The sequence below is a fragment of the Danio rerio genome, chromosome 14 (assembly GCF_052040795.2).
Source record: "Danio rerio strain M-AB ecotype USA chromosome 14, GRCz13ab, whole genome shotgun sequence".
Classification (NCBI taxonomy): domain Eukaryota; kingdom Metazoa; phylum Chordata; class Actinopteri; order Cypriniformes; family Danionidae; genus Danio; species Danio rerio.
The window spans coordinates 9605644-9630111 of NC_141034.1; the positions used below are offsets into that span (position 1 = coordinate 9605644).

The following is a 24468-nucleotide window of genomic DNA, read 5'->3' on the forward strand; positions in this document are numbered from 1 at the left end:
TCTGTCAGTGTAAGTACACAATGAAACCACTGAGGAGTCCAGCTTTAAATGGTAAAAAAACTGAAAAATAAATGATCAAAACTGTCATGCGATCATCTTTTTTTTTTTTTTTTTTTTTTTGACCGAGATGTTAATGGTCTAATCTGATCCAATGATTTATGCTAAGCTAAGTTAAAAGTGCTCTCCTCCGTCTGGGAGATTGGCTAATTGGATTCAAAAATAGTAAAATTATTGTTTTGAATATTTTGTTTCATTTTATTTATTTATTTATTTGTTTAGGCTAGATGCTTATGATCTAATCCAATTTAATGATTTATCCTAAGCTAAGCTAAAAGTGCTTTCGCCAGACCCGGGCATTAGCTAAATGGATTAAAAAGTGGTTGAACTCAACTGTTCAACTCTAGGTGACTTGTAAAATGAGCATATTTTCCCTCACATTGGAGCTCTTTTAATAGATGCAAACTGTTATTAGCATCATAACCATAATTGGTCTGTTCCAGGAGCGGGTCCGGACGGCGTGGAAGAGATCAAACGACACACGTTTTTCTCCACCATTGACTGGAATGTAAGATTTTGGTTAACCTACCAGTACACACTGTTTTAAGTGCTCAGGCTCAGTCCTTTATCAGTGTGTGGCAGGTGGCTAGACGGTGTACCAGCTCTAGCTGTGCTTGACTAATGATCTCAGCCAGATGCATCTAAAACACCTAGCATTGTTCTATTGACCATGAAAAGGGGAAGAAAGAAACCTTTCCCATTGAGAGCTTGCACAGTCCTTACTGCATAAATCACACATTACATTTATGAAGTATTCTGAATGCAGTTGAAAATAAGCCCTGGAGCAATTGTTTGGTGCTGTTCATGCCTGCCTCACACTGAAAAGAAGCTGAACTGAGTCACAAAATAAAATGGATCCATTGACATGACTCATTCTGCAGTCCTCCATCAATGAAACCCTTTAAAGCACAGTTGTCAAAGCCAGTTCCTGGAGGGCTGCAGCCTTGCACAGTTTAGTTCCAACCCTCCTTCAACACACTTACCTGTAGGTTTCAAACAAGCCTGAAGGACTCAATTAGTTTGATCAGGTGTGTTTAATTAGGGTTGGAACTAAACTCTGCAGATCTCTGGCTCTTCGGGAGCTGGCTTTGTTATCGGTGCTTTAAAGCATTGGTCTCAAACTTAATTCCTGGAGGGCCACAGCTCTGCACAGTTTTGCTCCAATCTTCATCAAACACAGCTAATCCAATCAATGAATGTGTTTATTGGTCCCTACTCAGTATTGATTTTCAATTGGAAGTACATCAACATACTGAAATAAGTCAATTTCCTGTTAACACAGACTTTAAAGTTGCAGTTTAAATGACGAGCTTTTTAGTACCTCGTGTAAAGGCTTCGCATCTTTTGTCTGAAACCAATTCTATATTTGTGAATGACCTGGCTTATTGTGAAGTACAGTGGGCTGTCAGTGTGGAATGATAAGTGATCACTATTTTGTCGGTGTGTCAGGTGGGAGATGTTTTTTTGGAGTATCATGTGTTTATTGTGTCTGTGTAGAAGTTGTACCGAAGAGAACTTCAGCCTCCATTCAAACCTGCTTCAGGGAAACCAGATGACACTTTCTGCTTCGACCCAGAATTCACAGCCAAAACTCCCAAAGGTATAAAAGAGAAAGTCTTTTGGATGGATTTCTTTGGGGGAACTAGTGATAATAAATGTACCTGTTAGAAGTGCGATAGTGAGTTGAGCTGTTTTGTGTGTGTGTTTTCCTGTCGACAGACTCTCCAGGCATTCCCCCCAGTGCAAACGCTCACCAACTCTTTAAAGGCTTCAGTTTTGTAGCCCCAGTCTCCCTGGAGGAAAGTAAAAGTGCGCCACTAGTCAACATTCTCCCCATAGTGCAGGTAAATCTCTCTCTTTTACTATGCATATGTGTGAATTATACATGTTTGGTGTTCTCTTTTTAAATTTAATGGTAAAAAAATCATGTAAAAGTTTAATGTAATGAAAATGTGTACAGTGGATCCAGAAAGTATTCATAGCGATTCACTATTTCCACGTTTGTTTATGTTACAGTCTTATTATAAAATGAATTAAATTAATTTATTTCCTTTAAAATTCTACACACAATACCCCATAATGACAATGAGAAAAAAAGATTTTTTGAAATTGTTGCAAATTTATTAAAATAAAAAAACCTGAAAAATCACATGTACATCAGTATTCATATAAGTAGATTTAAGAATATAAGTATTGCTCAATACTTTGTTTATGCATCTTTGGCAGCAATTCCAGCCTCAAGTATTTTTGAATATGATGCCACAAGCTTGGCGCACCTGTTATTGGTCATTTTTGCCCATTCCTTTTTGCAGTACCTCTCAAGCTCTATCAGGTTGAATGGGAAGCGACTATGTACAGCCATATTCAGATCTCTCCAAAGATGTTAGATAGGATTTAGGTCTGGGCTCTGGCTGGGCCACTCAAGGAAATTCACAGAGTTGTTGTGAAGCGACTGCATTGATATTTAGGCGATGTGCTTTGGGTCATTGTCCTGCTGGAAAAAGAACCGTTGCCCCAGTCTCAAGTCAAGAGCACTCTGAAGCAGGTTTTCTCTGCATGTCAGGATGTCTCTGTACATTGCTGCATTCATCTTTCCCTCTATCCTGACTAGTCTTCCAGTTCCTGCTGCTGAAAAACATCCCCACAGCATGATGCTGCCACCACCATGCTTCACTGTAGGGATGGTATTAGCCTAATTCTGCCATTGGAACTTTCAGAGCAGCAGAAATTTTTCTGTAACCTTTCCCAGCCTTGTGCCTCGAGATAATCCTGTCTTGGAGGTCTAAAGACAATTCCTTTGTCTTCATGCTTGGTTTGTGCTTTGACATGCACTGTCAACCCTGGGACCTTATATAGACAGGTGTATGCCTTTTCAAATCATGTCCAATCTACTGAATTTACCACATGTGAACTCTAATGAAGCTGCTGAAACATCTCAAGAATTATCAGTGGAAACAGAACTTACCGGAGCTCTTTTTTTTTTTTTTTTTTTTTTTTATAAATTTGCAACAATTTTAAAGAATCTTTTTTCACATTGTCAGTATAGGGTATTGTGTGTAGAATTTTTAGGAAATAATTTAATCCATTTTGGAATAAGACTGTAAGTTAACAAAAAAATGTGGAAAAAGTGAAGCGCTATGGATACTTTCGGGACGCACTGTATATATGAAGAGTTCAGATACAAAAACCTCTCATTGCCATCTGAAATTTTCTTTAAAAATGTGCATTTTTATCAGACTCCTGAGTGTAGGTTCAGTAATTTTACAAAGAATAAGTCATTTGCATGGTCTTCAAAGTAAAATAACTCAACACAGAAAATGAGCATTATTCTGGGCCTCCTTTGTTTATGGAAATTTCAGATGGCACTTAGAGGTTTTTGTATTTGTACTCTTAATTTAGAAAAAATAAGTATAATTGAACTTCATTTATTTCAGCTTGCTGCCAAGGCAACAGTTCTCATTTTCATTCTGACAGTTCTATTTCTGATGTTAAAACATGCTACTTTTCATAGCAGGAGAAATAGACTGAATCATTATGCATGATTCATATTAATGGCATACAGTTGAAGTCAGAATGATTAGCCCTCCTGTGAATTTCTTTTTCAAATAATTCCCAAATTATGTTGAACAGAGCAAGGAATTGAAAGAATGACTGTACATACCATTTTTATAGTTATTTTACAAGATATTAGTGTTTAGCTTAAAGGTGCTGTATGTATGTGTTTGACTCTTTTAAAGCATTAAAATTACCATAATATGTTTGCAGATATTTAAGAAACATGCTAAGTAAAAACTCTTGTTTATGTGGAAAAACTATGCAAAAGTCAGATATTCTGCTTTGAAAATGAGCTTTTCATGTAGGAACCGCTGTCTTTGTTTCTTTTTACCCACCCAGTGCCAGTTTAGCCAATCCTATTCAGCCCGACCAATTACTATATTTTCAGTGACCGAAATGCGAGCTCCGGTGGACAGTAGCAGACTGGGTGGTTATTAATTAGCAAATAATATAAATATTATGAACGTAAACATTAGGTGAGCAGGTTACATTGTAACCTTGTGTCCTAATAACCTGCGACATGACAAGAGAAGTGAATTTGGCTGTTTACACCAAACGAAACACAACAGAAATTAAAGTACAGCCATTCAGAATAGTGCACTTACTGCACTCCTACGAAATAGTAAGGTTTATAATGTAATTATTAAACCTTAACATTATTAAATGTAGATGCTGAATTACTGATATTAGTTGGTTTTCACTGAGTCACAGTTCTAAAGTTTAGTTTTAAATTGTTTATTCTATTTTCAAGATCTGAGGTAGAGTTCTGCATTTCTGCAGATGTACCGCGGGAGCTGCGGGACCAGACCAGATTTCTTGCAACGTGGGAATAAATTTCAGCGTAAAAAAGCCCACAATCCTTGTACAACTTACACTTTCTTCTGTTGTCTCTCTCTTTTGGTAGTACCCAAATTTAACATGAGATTTTGGAAACCAGGTCTAAATTTAGTGGGAATGGACGGGTAGAAAATTGGGTCGGTTTTGGCAGCGAGTAAACAAAGGCTCAGCGGGAGCTATCGGGTGCGGAGTCATTCTCGCTTGAGGAAATCTCGCTCAAAATAAAGCCATAAGGGTCGTTCACATATCATATAAGAAGCACTTCTCACAAAACATGCTTTATACACATAAATGCTTGTGTATAAATGTTCATTACTAACCTTTCTATGAACATGATTTGATTATAACTGCAGTTTAATAGCCTACTTTAATGTCTGCAATTATATTTAAAAAATTATATTAAAAAAACTGTTTATGAACACATACAGACCCTTACAGTCTTCGATATGTTACCAATTACAGAAAAACTACACACAGCATACTTTGGGTTCCAAAACATGCAACTTATAGCCCAGTCAGTGCAAATCTCTCATTTGTATCTTTAATCTTCACCAGATTGTAACCTCTGTTTTTCAGAGTTCATAATAGTCCAAAGGCGAAGGTAAACATGGCAGTTTTTTCATGGTTTCAGTTGGTGAAAGAATCATTTGCTCCTTTGTTTTTTCATGCTTCACTCTCACGTTTGTCTGGTTATGATTGGATCGCATGTCAGAAGCACTTTAATAACCGCTCACACGTTATTATCATTAGCTCAAGAGGTTCGTTATTTCAAATATAGACTCGCAAACGAGCGATCATGAGCTCCCTGGAAAAAGTGAAACAGCTCGCACTTTTAGACGACCTCCTAAAACAAAACCAGGACACGGCATACTTTGTTCTTCTTGGCTTGTGGCTGTACATCAAGACAATGACAAGGTTTATCTCAGCTTGGGTCAACCATGGCTTGTTATTATATGCATGTAGTATTACAATGTAATGTCTCGGCTGTGTATTTAAAAGGCGGTTTCTTTGTTTTCATTCTCCGCATGTGTATGCGCGAGTGACGTGTCTCTGTAAACCAATATCGTTCAGTGTCTAGCTCTGCCTTTTGGCACCCTTTTGTTGTGCTAGGTACCCTTTGCAAAGGGTGCCCAAAAAGTGGTACAGTACGATTCGCTTTTAGGTACCTATTAATAGTGGAAAGGCCATAAAAAGAGCACCAAACCATACCATGGTGAACTATCTGCTGCTGCTTTCAGTAGTATGGCAATAAATGTTATGTACAATGGTATTCAAACTTACATTATTAGTATTTTTTGTAGATTTATTTTTGGCCTTTTTGCCTTTATTAAATGGATAGGACAGTATTTCAGACCGAAAGTGAAGTGGGAGAGAGAGTGGGGTTAGGGACGGAAAATGTCCTCAAGCCTGGATTCGAACTCGGGTCGCCCTGAAGTGCTACAGCACCATATGACGACGCGCTAACCACTAGGCTATTGCGCCCACACATCTTTAGCATTTAACACTGAATAAAGCATATGAGGTTTACCCGAAGTGATCATACTCAGTTTTCTGTTGTTCAGCTTCAAGAAATAGAAATTGTGTCTAAAATATACATTTCAAGTGTTGGTTAGAACAAAAACTCTTTTTAATATGGAAAATACTCCTTTAATCATGTGCCGTTGCTTTGATTTAGGACACGACTTATGGCTCGATAGTCAGGGACACTGTTGATGTTGTCAATCTGGCATCCTGCGCTTGCGTGTATTTTGAACCGGTGGTGCAATACTTAGTTCAACCACTGGGTGTCAAACTGACATACTGCACCTCTAAAGTGCAATTTACAAGGTTATTCTGTTAACCAGGCAAGTAAGGATAATAAGACACGTCATTGGATAACAGTGTTTTGTTTTGTAGACAATTGGGGCGGGGGGATAATCTAAAGCTGGGCTAATAATATTGTCCTTAAATTAGGTTTTTTTTTTTTTTTTAGCAAATTCAATTTCCAGTCAAACTAAAAGAAATTTTCTAGACTTTTCTTGGTCTGGTAAACATCACTTGGGAAATAATTGAAAAAGAACACAAATTTCACAGGTAGGCTAATCATTTTGCCTTCAACTGTTTGTATGTTTGTAGATGTTCAAGGCTTTTGTGTTCTGTGACAGGTGCATGGCAGCTCAGCTCAGTTTTCAGACGTGTACGAGCTGAAGGAGGACATCGGTGTGGGTTCATACTCGATATGTAAACGCTGCATACACAGGGTCACTGCCATGGAGTTTGCTGTAAAGGTGAGTCATCGTGACTCATCAAAACAACTCAATGGTGCCTCATCAAAAATGATTGTAGTTAAAGTGATATAACATTATTTTATTTGAATCTTGAACGAAATCATCTCCTAAAAAAAAAACGGCCACCAAATATCAAAAAGAAAAAGGGAATTTGCTGCGGCAGGAGAAGCTAATGTGGACCTTTTTCTTGTATAATTCATTACTTTCTCTTTAGAAGGAGAAACGCAGTGGGAGTCATTCTAAAATCTCTAAGTCTGTCATCAAAGTGGTTGGACATTATTAACTTGTCTCCAGACATAGCTATAGGCACATTAAGCAGATCTGTGCTGTCCACAGTAAATGAGTAAAAATACATAGTTCTATATATTAAGATTTTTTTTTTAGAACTACTACAGTATTGCATTTATTTTGACAGCGCAGAAGATAGGGCGAGTATAGCTTCATCAGACCACGCTTCATGATCTTCGTTTTAATTTATCAAAATGTGTAAAAATCAAGAAAATGAGTGTTTTTGCTATATCAACTACCAGGGGTGGGTAGTAACGAGTTACATTTACTTGAGTAAAATTGTTAGGTAACGTGCACTTTTTGTGTACATTTAAATATGTGTACTTTTACTCTTACTCAAGTAAATTATTTAAAAAAAAGCATTACTCTTACTTCGCTACATTTGGTGGCGTTCCTCCGTAACTGTCAAGTGATCATAAATATGATCCATATATTTTGTTTGCAAATATCGCGAGGCGCCACATTGGAGAGGTTGTGTCGTGGGAGGTTGCTATAGAGACGTTTCTTCCACTTTCGCTTGGATCGCATGCCTGTTTGAATAATGGCTGTCTAGGAAGTCTAGGAAGATGTGCGAGTTTATACTGTGGTCATGCCATGTCGCCATCTACGGTTCCAAAAGGACGGTCACGTTGTCTGTGCAATGAGTTTATCGGACTATGTCAACCGGCCTCAAATTCAGTCTATGTTTTTACTTCAAGATGTCATGAAGGGTAGTTTCATAATGTGATTCACGCATCGAACTGACATCACAACATATAGATGAATGACCGCTCCGACCTGTAAAAAGCATGTCGTGGGAAGTGGCAAAATGATCCATAATTTTAGACCTTATTAATGGTAACTATGGGAAAACTAAAGAAACTGCTGTTTAATGGAATAACTGATTAGCCCTGCACACATTAGTCATTTAACCATTAAAAATACAACATTTAAACATTATTTTTAACATACAGTTGCTTTAACAGAAATATTTTATCAACACATTTCTATAGTTTTAATAACTCATTTCTAATAATGAATTTCTTTCATCTTTGCCATGATGACAGTAAATAACCTTTGACTAGATATTTTTCAAGACACTAGATATTTCATCACCTTGGAATTATAAGGTTCTATCTGACATTTTTGTCAAAATTGAGTTATTGATATATTGAATGTCATTGAATGACAGCGTATTTACATTATATGATGGGGGTTTTTTTTTAGAAGTTGTTTATATTTTAGGACTTTTTATTTAAAAAGCAAAAGTTACACACATACTGTTTGCTAAATGGAATGCAAAAACTTTAAAGCCAAAAATCTCAAAATCATTCAGAATGCAGATAGAACCTTGTAATTCCAAGGTGACGATTTTAAAATAACATTTGAAGGCTTAACCAGGTTAATTCAACAAGCTAGGGTAATTGATAATGGTTTGTTCTGTAGACAATCAAAAGAAATATTGCTTAAGGGGGCTAATAAATTTAACCTTAAAATGGTTTTAAAATTAAATTAAAATCTGTTTTTATTTTAGCTGATATTAAACAAGATCTTCTCCAGAAGAAAAAGATATAGGAAATACTATGAAAATGTATATTTCTATTTATATATAAAATGAAAAGTATCTAGTTACTAGAGTAATCTTTTCATCAGATACTTTTTTTACTCTCACTCGAGTATCTTTTAAGTTTGTTACTTTTACTTGAGTAAAAATTTCCGCTGATACTTATACTTTTACTTGAGTATATATATTGGATACTCTACCCACCTCTGTCGACTACAAACCGATCGGTTAATTTTCTGAACTGTGACATCGCTAATATCCATTTGTTCGTCATAATTTTTGCTGTGATTGTATTAAATAGATTATTGACAAAAGCAAGCGAGACCCATCGGAGGAGATTGAGATCCTGATGCGGTATGGACAGCATCCCAACATCATCACACTGAAAGACGTGAGTGGCAGACAGAGATTTCACACTCTTCAGCTCTTTGTTGTAAGAACTCGGGTGTCATTGTGTGGGTGTGTTTAACTCAGGTGTATGACGAGGGCCGTTTCGTGTATTTGGTGACGGAGCTCATGAAGGGCGGTGAGCTGCTGGATAAGATCCTCAGGCAGAAGTTCTTCTCAGAGCGAGAGGCCAGCGCTGTGCTCTACACCATCACCAAAACTGTGGATTACCTGCACTGCCAGGGGGTGAGACTCTATCCCTCATTTATTACAGTGTGCTGTGCAAGGTTATTATAATTAATGAAAACGAACGTAAAAATGAAAACTTACATTTTAAAATGGTTTTCGTTAACTGAAATAAAAATAAAAACGAGAGTTTTTGAAAAAAAGAGTTTTAAAAAAACTGGATCTAACTGAAACTTTATTGTGTACATGCAAAACTAACTGAAACTAACTAAACCTTTAGCAAAAAACACCCTTGGTTTTAAAATTTTTTTGTATTTTTAAATGTATTTAATACATAAGTCATTGTCCCGATCAAGCTGTTTCCCCTTCAGTCATCCTCGCTGTTGCTCTCATGACAAAAACAACGATTGGACATGACAGCAGCACGGTGACGCTTTAAGTTCTGAGACTTAAAATTCATGATCTAACACGTTTGTGCCCAACAATGGGTTTTATTTGTGTATTGGTGATCACGATCGCAAATAAATGAATTCTTATTAACCAGATCTTCTAAATGAAGCGGTTAAACTAGTTCACCAAATCGAGGTGAATCATTTGAATCGATTTGCATAGCCAGTAAGCACTCTTATCCACAAACTACTTACTTTTTAACATGCATAACACCTCCCTCTGTCTCGAAATAAACCAATATAAACGGAGTTATTGAGTTATTAGAACAGTACACTAAGATCAGATTTGAGAAACCGTGAACTGATAATACTGCGCATGCGTAATTCAGTGAACTGAACACAAACAGTACATGGCAGCCTGCTGTGACTAAACTAAACTTGAACAACTGCAGCACGGGTAAACCGAGGGCTTAAATGAGAGGCTCTGGCGAAAGGTGCGCTTATTTCATAACAGGAAGCCATAATGGAATTTAAATAAGTAAATCATGCTTCAGTTGGGTTGCAAAACACAATTGTCACATTGTTGCATTTCACATACTTAGCCCACATGAAACCGAAGCTGCCAGCGTTTTTTTTTTTTTTCGTATTGTGACGCAGTTACTATTGAAATAATAAATGACAAAACAGTGGACGTGGCTTGCTTTTTTACTGCAAGCTGATTGGATGTAGTAAAATAGGCATTCATTCAGAAAGAGAGTTATTGCAACCTAACAAACTCCTCCACCTCGCCATTTCTGTTGTTATCAAAACTGACAGTTGGAGGGGCGTGGTTAAGTATGTTAGCCCCGCCCATTATATTTAAAATTACGTAAATTGTACATAAATTACGTACAATTTACTGAAAAAAAACAAAACATGAAGTGCATTTTCAAATTTCAATTTTAGATTACAAGGGCAAACATTTATTGTTTTATTTATGACATGCCCGCATGAATTGCTAACCACGCAGTTAGCAACATGCTAACAAAATCATATGGTTAGTTTTGATTTTATTTGTACTTTAAATTTTACTACAACATGCTAGTATATACTGCTTATATGAGGACAAATTGGGGTTCCTATTCGATTCTTCCTCCATAAATGAATACAAACGTTGCTCTATGGTGCTTTTGGACGTGCATTTTATGAATCAGGATCTGTCTATCAGAGAAATGCATTGAATCTTTGAGGCATAGATTAGTTTTCTTGAGGTTTTGTCATTTAGTTATAATGTCCCACTTGCTTTTATCAAGATTTGTCATATTTAATAGCTGTAATTTTGCCAAATGGATTTGCACTTTAATGGCTGCATGAAAGCAAACGCTCAGCCTCGAAGCCCACATGAAGTTGTAATTGCTTAACATTGTTTTAGTGTATATGATGCTCCCACTTCCTGCTTTTTTTACTGCATACTATTATTTTGGTGCATGTTGTGAATAACAATTTAAATTTATGAATTGGTGGGGAACAAAACGTACTATTCAAAAAGTGAGCATCATTAAAGTCTTGAGTATTTCCTGTAACAAGTGCAGCTGTAATTATTAAAAGACACTGAAATGAACAGTATGAGTGTTTGCAGGTACTCTATTTGTGACAGGCTCTGTTTCTTACTCAGGTTGTACATCGGGACCTAAAGCCCAGCAACATCCTCTACATGGACGATTCGGGAAACCCCGACTCCATACGCATCTGTGACTTCGGCTTTGCCAAGCAGCTAAGAGGAGATAACGGACTCCTGCTCACACCCTGTTATACCGCCAACTTTGTGGCTCCTGAAGTGAGAAACTGCTCTGCATATAGAGATTACTCAATCTCCAAAACATGTCCTGTATTGTTGGGTATTGATGTGTAACATACATTTGTCTAATGTGTTGTAGGTGCTGATGCGGCAGGGTTATGACGCCGCCTGTGATATCTGGAGTCTGGGAGTGCTACTCTACACTATGCTGGCGGGGTCAGTTTAGCTGCTTGTCCATGTTTTATTACTTTCTATATCCTTTTTGCACTGTTCTGCTAATATTAAGGACGGAACAGTTCATTGGAAAAAAAACAAGACAAAAACATTTAATTCTCTGGTTTGAGTTGCTTGTGTATTAGTGTTGTCTATAAAATTGATACTGAAATATTTAGAATGATACAGTCTTACTTTTGGTTGGTATCGTTACTGTCTTTAATAATTAGGAGGGAGGGAGGTGAATAATTAATAATAAAATAAAGATGTAAACACTATTTTGGTCTGAAAGTAAGATGAGATTGCACTAATTTATTTTAGAATGCTGATGAACCTGCTATAAGCATGATATATATATATATATATATATATATATATATATATATATATATATATATATATATATATATATATATATATATATATATTTATTTTTTTATTTATTTATTTATTTTTAAATGCTTTACTTGCATACTTTTAGTGTTGTGGAATTTGTTCCCAATGGTATCATAAATGGTAATGAATATCAATGTTTTTCAAGGTATCATATCGAAGTTGGAAATTCCAGTATCGTGACATCACTATCATGTATTGTCGGGTCCTTGGGCCACACATACAATATATCCTTTTTTTCTTTGTTTGTTTTTTTACCATTTGGCTCAAAAGCAACAGTTTGGAGTGTTTTACAACCCACGCCTACTTATGTATTCATCATCAGCCAATGGTATTACTTATGTATTTTTTGGCATTTAGGTAAAACAACAGGCTAATGTACAAGCCATTAATTTCTGTTTAGCCTTTATTAGAATGTATATAAAAAGGAATGATTTGTTAATCCTAATCTCTTATTAATGTACTTTTTAAAATATTAAATCATTTAAACCTTAAAAATACTGTAAATGATACATTTTAACATAATAGCATACCATGAAAATGATTTTAAGAATGTAATATACTGTTGAAGTATATCCCAATATCTGTTTAACGGAGAGCAGATTTTTTCAACACTTTTCTAAACATAATATTTTTTTAAGAACTTATTTCTGATAACTGATTTATTTGATCTTTGCCATGATGACGGTAAATAATATTTGATTAGATATTTTTCAAGGCACTTCTATACAGCTTAAAGTGACATTTAAAGGCTTAACTAGGTTAATTAGGTTAACTAGGCAGGTTCGGGTAATTAGGCAAGTTATTGTGTAACAATGGTTTGTCCTGTAGACTGTCCAAAAAAATAGCCTAAAGGGGCAAATAATTTTGTCCCTAAAATGATTTTTAAAAACTTAAAAACTGCTTTTTTGAATCATTTAGGAAATATTTTAAAAAGACAGCAAAAATTCAAAGGGTGGCTAATAATTCTGATATATCACACTCGTAGCAGTGCGATATGGCTGTATGACTGCACTGGTGAGAGGCGTGTGTTGGCTTCAGGCTGCAGGTTGTGTGCCTTAGTGCTCCCAGTAACAATATACACCCAAATTGCACTGCTACGAGTGTGATATTATGTTTATACCACAGTTCAACTGCATAATTGTATTTCTCTTTTGCAATTGGAATATGATGATAATTAACCCTGACAAAGCAAAACCGAAGCAACCACTACCAAATTACTGTAGTCTAAATACAGCACTACAAGAGAGAGACATAAGAGAGAGATTGACTTTGAGAGTCGCTTACCTGTTTTATAATGATTTGATCAGCTATGGTTTGAGTTTTTCTCCTCTTAGGACTTATTATTCAGTCTCTGTCGCCATCTTGTGGCAAAACGTCAACCGTCTATGCTCTGCTCAGTATGACAGGCGAACACCCTGAATCTCTAAAATCATAAATATTTAAAATAGGCACTATCCTTATAAATAAACTGCATAGTTGCAGTCTTAAACAACTACATTCTTGCTTGAAAAAGCCTTTAAAAGAACATTATGTTGTCCAACAGCTGCAATGTTTGTCAAACTGTTGTGAGTTTATTGATACGCTGTCCCTCTTTGTGGGCGGAGTAATACACAAGGGTGAAGAGGCTGTACGAGTGTTGTTATTACAGGAATATCGCATGGCTTGTTTAATAACGTTTTTCAAGCTTTTTAAAATACTTGTTCCTATTATTATAGAACTGAAAATCAATACTTTTAATGTTCTGCATTTTCTTTTTCATTTTTTTTAATTGTATAGACCTTTTTCTTGGAACGCAAAATTACCCATTATGCTTTGCGTGTATGCGCAAGGAGAATGCGAAGAACTTCCGGTCGGCAGCTGATGCGTGTAAACAGTCACATTTGGACAGCTTTGAAACGATAGTTTTAATCTATTTTACCTGCTTTTATCGTCTTTGAACTAATACTGTTGTCCATCAGCACCATCTCCTGGACTGATCATTTAATGAAATGCGATCTAATAGGATGGAAAACAGCTGCTGTGATGCATTTTCCCCTCGTTGTCAGACGGCATCTTCTGCAGTTTAAATGAAGCCTCGTCATCGCTAAAGTCAACATTTTCTCTTTATTTCAAATATATAACCAGCCCAAACAAATGTATTTCACCAAAATGTTGGACACACACAAGAAAATATAGGCTAGTGTCATTTCAAAATGACAGAAAAACACAAACCGTGGTAAAAACAACACACGAAATCAAACACAAACGGCTCGCTATTAGAATGAACAGCAAATCAGCCAGCAGAGGATCAATAACAGACTTTTATTGGTCATTTTTGTAAATTGCACGACTTACATACCTGTTAAGTTTCATGCCAGTACTCTGGTTTGCTCTCTCTTTCTCTCTATCTGCGCTGAGCTAACTGCTGACAGGCCGGGAACGCACACGCACACTATTTCTGACGGCAAACACGTGAACTACAGTAGGAGAACGTTTTTCTCGTATTTCTGACGCGCTTGAACCACATGTGACAGATTATAACGGCTTTAACAGATACATTTCTAAGTTGTGTGTCACAAAAATGCTCTGTTATCCATTAAAAACGTTATTGAAACCCATTTTCGGAGCGGAAGTTTTTCGCATTCTACCGGAAGACGCTGGTCGCTATGGCGCCCTCCATGCAGCAGCCATGAAAAAGGTCTATAGTGTGTCTATATTTTTGACTAGGGATTTTGAAGCTTTTTATTGTTTGGTTGAATGAAACAAAGTACGTCTAAATGAATGTGCTGTTTATGTCAGTTTTTTTTGTTCATCTATCCAGGTACACACCCTTCGCCAACGGACCTAATGACACGCCAGAGGAGATTCTGTTACGAATCGGCAGTGGGAAATTCTCCCTGAGTGGAGGAAACTGGGATTCTGTGTCAGATTCCTCAAAGGTAACGAAAAATAATAGTTGGCACTGTTGTCTAGAATTGTTCAAAACAATTCAAACGCAAACTTGGTGAACTGACTGACTTTTGGTTCTTAGTGGAGGTAAAGTTTGATTTGACATCATTAGCACTGTTTTGCAAAACAAGCTTAAAGGCATAGTTGACCCAAAACTGAATATATCATGTACTTACCCATTTACTTGTTCCAAACATCTTCAAGTTTAGTCCTATGTTAAACACAAATGAAGATATTTTGAGTAAGACTGAACACCTGTAACCATTGACTACCATAGTTTTTGCTTTTACTACTATGGATGTCAATGGTTAAAGGGTTTCAGCTTTCTTAAAAATATGTTCATTTGCTTTTTAACTGAAGAAAGAAACTCAAAGTTTATAATCATTGAAATAAGATTAAACAGCGAGCAAATGTTTATTTTTGGCTGAACTGTCCATTTTAACTGTTTGTATAATAGTTTAAGTGCTTTTCCCAGTAGTCGAGTTAACAGAAATCCTTTTAGCATCTCTACTAGTGTTAATTTTGTCAGCAAATTTTGATTTAGATTTAATTTCTGTTTTTGTGATGCGAGGTGCCTTTTTTGAATGATTTTCTATAGAAAATATTTATTTTACACCTTAAGCACTACTGTGCTTTGTTTTTTAACATATCGCTCTGTATACCTACAGTTAAAATCAAAAAATGGAAAGAACACCCGACGTCATGCGCTCCAGCATTAAGACAATTGATACAGTGCTTGCCTAGCAATATAAAAAGCTCAGCACATTGACATTTCGCTTCACGTTTTCTGAACTGAAAAGCTCATTCGTTGTGATCCTTAGTCTTTTCACTAAAATACCATTTCATTTTAATCATATTTTAATCTTCTGAATTGTTTGTAGTTTTAACCTAGTTTTAGTCAAATACATTTCATAAGATTATATTTGACTGAATTTAGCTGACTAAACTCTAATCTGTTTAGTTAAATCATAAATTTTAGTGACATCAGAATTTGCCTAGTTATGCTTATCTTTACAATTTCAAAGCTTATTATATACTCCTGGAGAACACGCTTATGAACATGAACGATATTAGGGTTTGAACAATACAGGCCTAGATTTCAAAGTTGTGGTGTACCATTAAGTCTAAATAAAACGCCTCATGAAATGCTTTCTTTATAATAAACCAGCTGTACATAGAGTTCTTTACTCTTTCAAGCAGATGTATTTATTGAAATAAATCTATTTTAATAAATTCTACTGTGCTGAAGACATTATTTAAGTTTATTATTGTGCACTGTTGATTTAAAAACAAATTCACAGATAATAGGGTTAGTGTTACCAATTGTGTGATCAGATGGAGTATTTTAAAGGGGAAAAGAATCGTAGAGTTAGAGATGTCACGGCAATGAGGTTCTTAAACCGGTAAAAGTGTGCTGTTGCCAAAGTGAAGTTAAGTTGTTTTCTGTTTCTGTATAGGACCGATGTTTTTAGTTTAGAAGTGTATATTTTGTGTGCTGGCCTATTTAAAGCAGTTTAAAACCACAGGCATATTACTAAAACCAAATCATCTTTAAGGGTGAAGATCAATCTCAGGGTTATCGGTAAGCATGATCTAATGTCATTCTTAAGAACAAAAAAAAAACTCTTAGCATTAAGTTTCAAGTACACTTCAGATTTATTTATACATGCTTTTAGCTTTTCTTCTCCACACATGACTCTAGCAAATGATTGCTTATGTTGCGAAGCCTAGAAGCAAACACTGTATCAACAGTCTTAAAGGGCCGTGAAACCCCCTTGTTTCAGCAGGGTTTTTTCCACACCTCTACTTTGGAAAAAGTCAGGAAAGTGGGCGTGTCCAGCTCTGTTTAGGGGGGAGTGTCGGAGGAGCAAAAGAGGGAAAAATTAAAAATTTGCATAAAAATAGGAGTGTCGGTTTGGACACATGCTGATTTTCACAGAGGCAAAACACCCACACACACACACAAGACAGCGCCTGTGTTTACATGGACATCAGTAATCGAATTATTTGACAAACTCTTAAATGGTGGACTTTAACTGCAGTTTGGCTCTTTCATTCAGGAATTTCATTCATGCCCCTTGTGACAAACGATATATTGGATTCGAGGAACTGCTCCACCAAGGAACAGGCGCACACACCAAGCTTACACATGAGATTAAATCTGACTTGGTCTTTTAATAAACTTTTTAGTTTTGCCTTTATTCGTTGACAAAATTCTCATTTTTGTCAGTTTTGGTCATTTAAACAGATTTTTATTTAGCTTTTGTGCTAGTTTTTGTTAGTGGAAAAAGTGAGATTGATGATTATTATAATAAATTTGTCATCAAAAGTAACACACTGATCTGCTTACACTGTGTTTTTGAAGCAAGTGTAATAAGTGAGATGCTGTGCGTTCACAGGACTTGCTGTCTCATATGCTGCATGTGGACCCTCATCACCGATACACCGCAGAACAGGTACTCAAACACTCGTGGATCGCCTGCCGGGACCAGAACCCACACTTTCAACTCACACGCCATGAAGCACCTCATTTGGTTAAGGTATGGCTCGTGATTCGTGAAATTACAAAGATGCTTCACCTACAGTTGAAGTCAGAATTATCAGCCCTCCTGAATTATTAGCCCCCTCTGTATATTTTTTCCCCAATTTCTGTTTAACGAAAAGAAGATTGTTTCAGCACATTTCTAAACATAATGGTTTTAATAACTCATTTCTAATAACTGATTTATTTTAACTTTGCCATGATGACAGTAGGGGTGTAACAGATTAATCTACTCAAAGTTCGTTATGTATTACGGTTTTAGGGTCACGGTTTTGGTACAGTACGTTTTGTGCTATGCTTGGAAAAAAATACCTACAGAGCAATTCAAACAACAATAAACATGTTTACTGGATAACAAACGCCTGACAATGCAACAGATTCACACATATGACTGTAGATGTGCATGTTCTCGCATTCATTAAATAAAATTATGGAATTTAGAAAATTGTATGTTTAAATAAATTGCTTAAGAAAATAAAGGGAAAAAGCTTACATTTGAGTCAGCTTGACTCAACCAATTATGCAGATAATAATTATGTCAACACATCTTAATAGTTAAGCACTTTTAAAGTATTGATTACTTCTGGTTACATTATACTTTCATTATTAAGACAACAACGCTTTTTTATTTATGATTTCTATATGATTTTATTATGATTCCAGAGAGATCCATTTCACTCAGCGCCATCGTAGTGAATGAGACTTAGGCAAAGAGAGTGTTCGGCTCTTCTCTCTTAATTCAGCGGGTACAGTCAGTCAAGCAGACAGCGGGTAAACGGAGTGAATAGCAAGAGTCATTGGGTGCGGAAGAACACCCAGAAAGAGCGGGACTTAAGTACCAGACCTGTTGTATGTCCACGTCTGTATGGGACACTTCTGGGTCTGGACACAGACTTTGATCTGCCTATTAGTGACCACTGATCTAGGCTATCTTTACAACAACAACAAAAAACAAACATTTGTTATGTTTTTGTGTCTGTCTGAATTTATATTGAGTGTCTGTTGAAACACTGACAGCAATGCGCCGTGATTTGGCCTCACCTGTGCATTTGTGCCATGCTGAAACACACAGAAACCCCACACACACACCGACATGTAGGGATGCAACGATTAACCGGTTTCACTATTAACCGCGCTTTAATTCATTACAGTTAATAAATCGTAAAGGCTTCTCAACACCGCGTTTCTGCACAGAACAAAACTGCAGCAACTAAACAAAGTTATGCTAACTGTGTGCTAGTTTGTTCACCGAGACTAATAACCACGCACACTGGATTAATTATGACTAAGTCTATTAACTAAGACAAGCTCTTGCAAGTTCATTATTTCCAATAGAGGGGCGAACACAAGACGCACTCACGCTTTTCAGGCACACTAGTTAAAACGGGGGCTTTTGTAAACTGTAAACAGCTGAAGTTTGAGAAAGAAGCAATGAAAAGTACACAGGTTTGCAAACCCATTTAAAGTTACAAATATTGGCACCGATAAGAGTGATAATGCGGTGAATATTGATCCGCCAGCCGAGATCTATCAAGTGTTTTCGGAGGGAGTGCAGGAAGACTCTGAGTAAATCGGCTGTCTAATGGCCTGAATCTCGATGCGTTGCATTTACTGCTTGTTCACCGCAAATAGACGCTAAATGTAAAATCTAACAGTGTATAGTTCAGGGGTGGCCAACCCTGTTCCTGGAGAGCCACCTTCCTGCAGATTTCAGCTGCAACCCATATCAAACACACCTGCCTGTAATTATCACGTGGTGTTCAGGTCCTAATTAATTGGTTCAGGTGTGTTTGATATGGGTAGCAACTGAAATGTGCAGGAAGGTGTCTCTCCAGGAACAGGGTATAGATCTTTGCTAAAGAGGCTTGACTTTACTAAGTTTAGACTGAAACTTCGGCTCATGACAAAGAACTGTACTGTGCAGGTGGTCTTTGGGAAAATTGCTGGTCTGCACCGCATATATTGGGCGGCTGACTCACCTGCTTTTTCTCCACAAACACAGAAAAATTTAAACAACAAGACTGAGCATTTAAAATGACACAAACATTCATCTTGAAATTATTGCACAAATATCAACAAGTGATAACAGAAGTAGTTAGTTGTTTCTGATTTTTGTTGGTTCTGATTGATGTTGTTTTAAAATATAATACATCTGTAATATACAATTTGCAGTGGTGCTCAATCTTTTTTGGTGGAAGCTCCTAAAGTGTGTCTTCTGCAACAAAGCAGTTCTGCCTTTGTACGCTTACAATTACCTTTGCCATCCATTGCACACACAAAGACCCGTCCAATCACCTCTTAGTATGTAAATCTGTTGTTGACACCATGTTTCCTTACATGTGGGTAGGGATACAACAATTATAGATTTTAGTTGTACAGTTATACTCTGAGAAATAATCATGGTTATCACGATTATTATGCGTTCCTTCATTTCTAAACACCACTATACAGTAAATCTGTAATATACAATTTGCAGTGGTGCTCATTCTTTTTTGGTGGGAGCTCCTAATTTTTTTTAAGTTAATTTCAAGCGTTGCATTTGACAAATATTATTTTTTTTTTATTTTATTTATTCATTGTTCTATCATTTATTTACAGTGTAAAAATTGTGTTATTGTGTCTAATGTTTGTTTTCAATATTATTTTGTGCTTTATTAATTGGTTACTGAGCAGCAATAAATAACACTTGAAAATATAAGGAGTTTTCATGTCATTTTCTAAACTAGTGGTGTTTAGAAATTAATGAATGCATAATAATCGTGATAACCGTGATTATTTCTCAAGAGTATAATCGTACAACCAAAATCTATAATCGTTGCATCCCTACCGACATGTAAGGAAACGTGATGTCAACAACAGATTTACATACTAAGAGGTGATTGGATGGGTCTTCGCGTGCAATGGATGGGAAAAGTAATCGTAAGCGTACAAAGGCAGAACTGCTTTGTTGCAGTTGTTTTATTAACAAACAATTGTTAATAATGTATATTCTGAACCGCGGATCACAGAGCGCACCGAACCATGGGAGAACAACAGCACGATACATTTTTTTGCTAAGAACCTTTGCATCCCTAGATGACAGTACATACTACTTTGCCAGATCATTTTGAAGATACTGGTATTCCGCTTAAAGTGACATTTTAAAGGCTTAACTAGGCTAGGCAAATCATTGTATAACGATTGTCGAAAAATTCTAATTGAAAATAAATATTGCTTAAGGGGGCTAATAATATTGACCTTAAATGTTTTTTAAAAAATTTAAAACTGATTTTATTCTTGCTGAAATGAAGCAAATAAGAATTTTACAGAAGAAAAAAATATTATAGGAAATACTATGAGAAATTCCTTGCTCTGTTAAACATCATTTGTGAAATATTTGAAAAAGAAAAGATTTCACTGGAGGGCTTATCATTGTGACTTGAACTATATCTGTGTCTCATAGGGAGCGATGGCCGCTACATACTCTGCACTGAACCACAAGACGTGTAAGCCGGTTCTGGAACCCGTAGCTGCCTCCAGTCTAGCTCAGCGCAGGAACATGAAGAAGCTGACATCTACAGACATGTCGTGAAGAGCCTGACGTCTCAAACAGTGGCATTTTCTCCAGTTCTTGTACGTGACGCTTCAGGGAGTGCAGGCATTTCAAAGGAAATGCATGAAAGCCCTTCTGTTTCTCTCCGGTAGAGTGAAAAAAAACACCAGCTCCATCTTTCCATCGTGTCTGAAGTGTTTCACACATTAGCCGAATGTTGGAATGTCCTTTCCCCCTCTGCACCTGGTGGAAACCCAAATCTCGTTGAGGTCGTCTAGTTTGCTGGTAGCCTGTTTTTAGGACAATCCAACGCAAGAATCAAGCCCGTTTCTCACTGCGGTTCTGTAAATCCTCCACGACTTCTGAATACATTACTGTTGAAACGATGTCTAGGTGTCTAGAGAACTGTTACTTGTCCTAAAAACAGGCTTGGATCGATGACTTGCACGTTTCTCAGCTGTTTATCCACTTGTTGTCCTGTTAGTGTTGCGAACCACATGGCATTACCTCAGAAGCACTCAGTGTTACGCGTTTCTTTAGCTTGATGTGTATATATAAAGTCATTCATCATGTTTGTGTGGAACCTTGAGCACATTTGCACTGAGGCTTGGCAGGTCGTTGCTTCTGCGAGACGTTTCCTCTCCCTCCATCTGTTCCTGTCTCAGACCGCTCTTTGCCTTTTGTTGAATGGGAGGTACACGAGCAAAGGGTGAAGAAATAAATCTATATTTATAAAATCGAATGAGGTGAATGAATGTAGATGAGACTGAATCCATGAAATCACATCTCTCTCTCTCTCTCTCTCTGCTCTGGATGGAGGGCGGGAAAAAAATGATTCCATAAAACTTTTTAAAGACATTGTGGAAATTGTATCATATTGTATTTATTTCACTTATTTTTAAGATTTTATTTTTCTTTCAGGTGATGTACATATTGACATTAAAGAACATTATTGACATGATGTTTGCTCTTGTGTGCTTTATTTCAGATAAACTACAGAAGAAAATCTCTAGAATTGTGTTGCTTTTCTTCATTTTAAATGCAGGAAAACCTGGAAAAGGTCATGGAATCTTGACATGGCATTTTCCAGGAAAGGTTTTGGAAAAACAGAAAAACCCACAAGGTTTTGGAAAAGTCATGGAAATTACATTTAGTCATTTAGCAGACGTTTTTGTCCAAAGTGACTAAAGGTGCTTTCACACCTACACTTTTGTTTCGGAACGTATCTCGTTTGCCCAGTTAGCGCGGTTCGTTTGGCATATGTAAACAGGGCAATCGCGCTCTGTTCCGCGCCAAAGTAATCGCTCCGAGATCGCTTGAATGAGGTGGTCTCGGCTCGATTGAAACGAACCCTGGAGCGGTTTGATTGCAGTGAGAAAGCAATCCGATCCGAGCACGGTTATATCACAGTGTTTTATGGATATGTATAAGGCTTACGGCTATATGAAGAGAGAATTGTGAGTAACGCCGGAAGTTTCGCGAGTCTCCGGATGCCCGCAAACGAGTGATGATCTCCCGGTAATCTCACGTCTCCCTCCCGGTCCTCAAATAGGCATCGTCGCGCATCTTTCTTACCCCTCCCCACCGCATCTCTCCTCAGACACGTAGCGCGCGCACCCTGTCAATTACCATCAAACCACCACCTCTCCTGACAGCTGAGCGGGACGCTGCAAAATAAACCCTGACACTCTGACCAATGTGAGGAGAGTTTACTCGCACGTGACTTGTTTTAGCTCTTTGTTCCGATTAGAAACTTTGCAGTGTGAAAGCGAACCGCTCCAAGAGCAAAGAGCAACAATGTAACAATTGTAATCTCTGTTTCGAAACAACTGAATCGATTCACAGGTGTGAAAGCACCCTTAAGCTGTGGTCACACTAAAGCTCGGCTTACGAAATTCTGTGATATGGCGCTTTCAAAAGGAGTGGTATTGTGGCCCGTTTCCACTGAGTGGTACGTTAGGGTTCGGTTCCGAACCATACCCCTTTTTCGGCACCCTTTCGAAAGGGTACCAAACCCGAGTAAGGGTACCAAAAGGCGGAGCTGGACACTCAGCTCAACCCTATTGGTTTACAAATATACGTCATTCGCTTATGTGACAAGCCAGAATGAAAACCAAAGAGCCGCCATGTTTAAAATACACAGCTGAGAGATCTTTTACAGTGTAATTATATATACATATAATAACGAGCCATGATCAACAGGGCTCAAACAAACCTTGTCGTCGTCTTGATGAACAACCACAAAGCCAAAAAAAGAGGAGCAAATCTACCCTGTGCGCCTTCGTTTTTTGCGAGCCAGTCTGAAGCATGAGCGGATTCGCTTTCTTTCTTGCACTCGCATGCATGTCTATCCGCTTGTTAAATGGTGATGTGTTTGTGATGTATGTAATACTGTTTCCGGGTCCAAGCCGCCATTCATTTGAGTGGAGAAATCATTCGTTTATGATCATGTTTTATTCCCATCACACATTAATTTATATAAAATCTTCGTGTACACAACAATCTCTGGGCTTGCTGCATAACAAATACCAAAAATGTAACAATTATTTAAAAAATTTATCACTTTCTGGCTATTGGATATTAGGCATGGACATATATACTGCGATCGTGATTTTCGAAAGCATTAAATCGCTTTGCAAACGTTTATTATTACCATTTCATGAGTCTCCCCATTCAGTTGAATAAAGCGCTTGGACCCGGAAGCCGCTTCGCGTGACGTCACACTTAACAAGCGGATATCTGAAATAACAAACTTCTTGAGCTGATGATAATAACGTGCACTTGATTATTGACGTGCTTTTGAAACCCGATCCTGTCAGAAACTGACAAAAGCGAGAGTGAAGCGCGACAAAACAACGGAGTAGTTTGTTTTGCAAAAAGTGTGAAGCTGACTACTGTATGCGCTTACAATTCTGTAATTGTGTTTTGCTCCTTGGGTGTAAGGTTTTGCTACAGTAGTTGTGGGTAAAGTTTAATTTTAGTGGGTAAGCATTCGTAAAAAACTAAACAATATGACTAGACGTTAATAAAAGGGAGCGATTGCTCCATATTTTAAACTTCTTATTTTAAATGATCTTCTATTGGTCTAACGCAATCAAGTGGTGAAATTTCGCAGATAAGAATTCACCAGGCTTGAACTTTCGAATGCAGTGAAATGCGAAACTTGTCGCACGTGCTTGCGTTTCTCGTCTGCTGCATTCGAATACATATGAGTGGAAGTCTATGGAGCTACAGTGGCTTTACAATAGAAGTAGTTTTACCTACTTTTACTAGTTTAACAAACTATTACCATCATCTAAAATTAGTTTGACAAATATCTGAATACTGGAATGGAGGTTAGTTGTTTTTACTACTTTTCTTGGCCAAAAACATGGTAACTAAAGAGATTGTTGCGTGTTTTATGACATGCTGTAATAAATTTAAACGTTCATTGTTTTTCCTATGATTTACCACGTACACATAGACATTACATGAAACATTAGGTCATGATTGACTCAAGTCCTAAAAAAAGTCTTGGAATTTTTGTAGTAAAAATGTGTATGAACCCTGTAAACAAGTCATTTGGACTTTC

The 24468-nt window shown here is 37.0% G+C and overlaps 1 protein-coding gene across 13 annotated transcripts in view; it reads left to right on the top strand.

Annotated features, from left to right (window-relative positions):
• The window catches only part of rps6kal (ribosomal protein S6 kinase a, like), a 62417-nt gene extending 40559 nt beyond the window's left edge, over positions 1-21858 (top strand). For all 13 annotated transcript variants that reach the window (XM_087280230.1, XM_087280241.1, XM_087280237.1 and 10 more), the window contains 11 exon segments: positions 501-565; positions 1555-1657; positions 1777-1901; positions 6594-6716; positions 8849-8938; positions 9022-9180; positions 11164-11325; positions 11426-11502; positions 14696-14813; positions 17223-17363; positions 20808-21858. In XM_087280230.1, the coding sequence (XP_087136356.1) occupies positions 501-565; positions 1555-1657; positions 1777-1901; positions 6594-6716; positions 8849-8938; positions 9022-9180; positions 11164-11325; positions 11426-11502; positions 14696-14813; positions 17223-17363; positions 20808-20936 (1292 nt within the window). In that variant the 3' untranslated portion in view covers positions 20937-21858.
• Positions 21859-24468: the final 2610 nt, after the last annotated feature.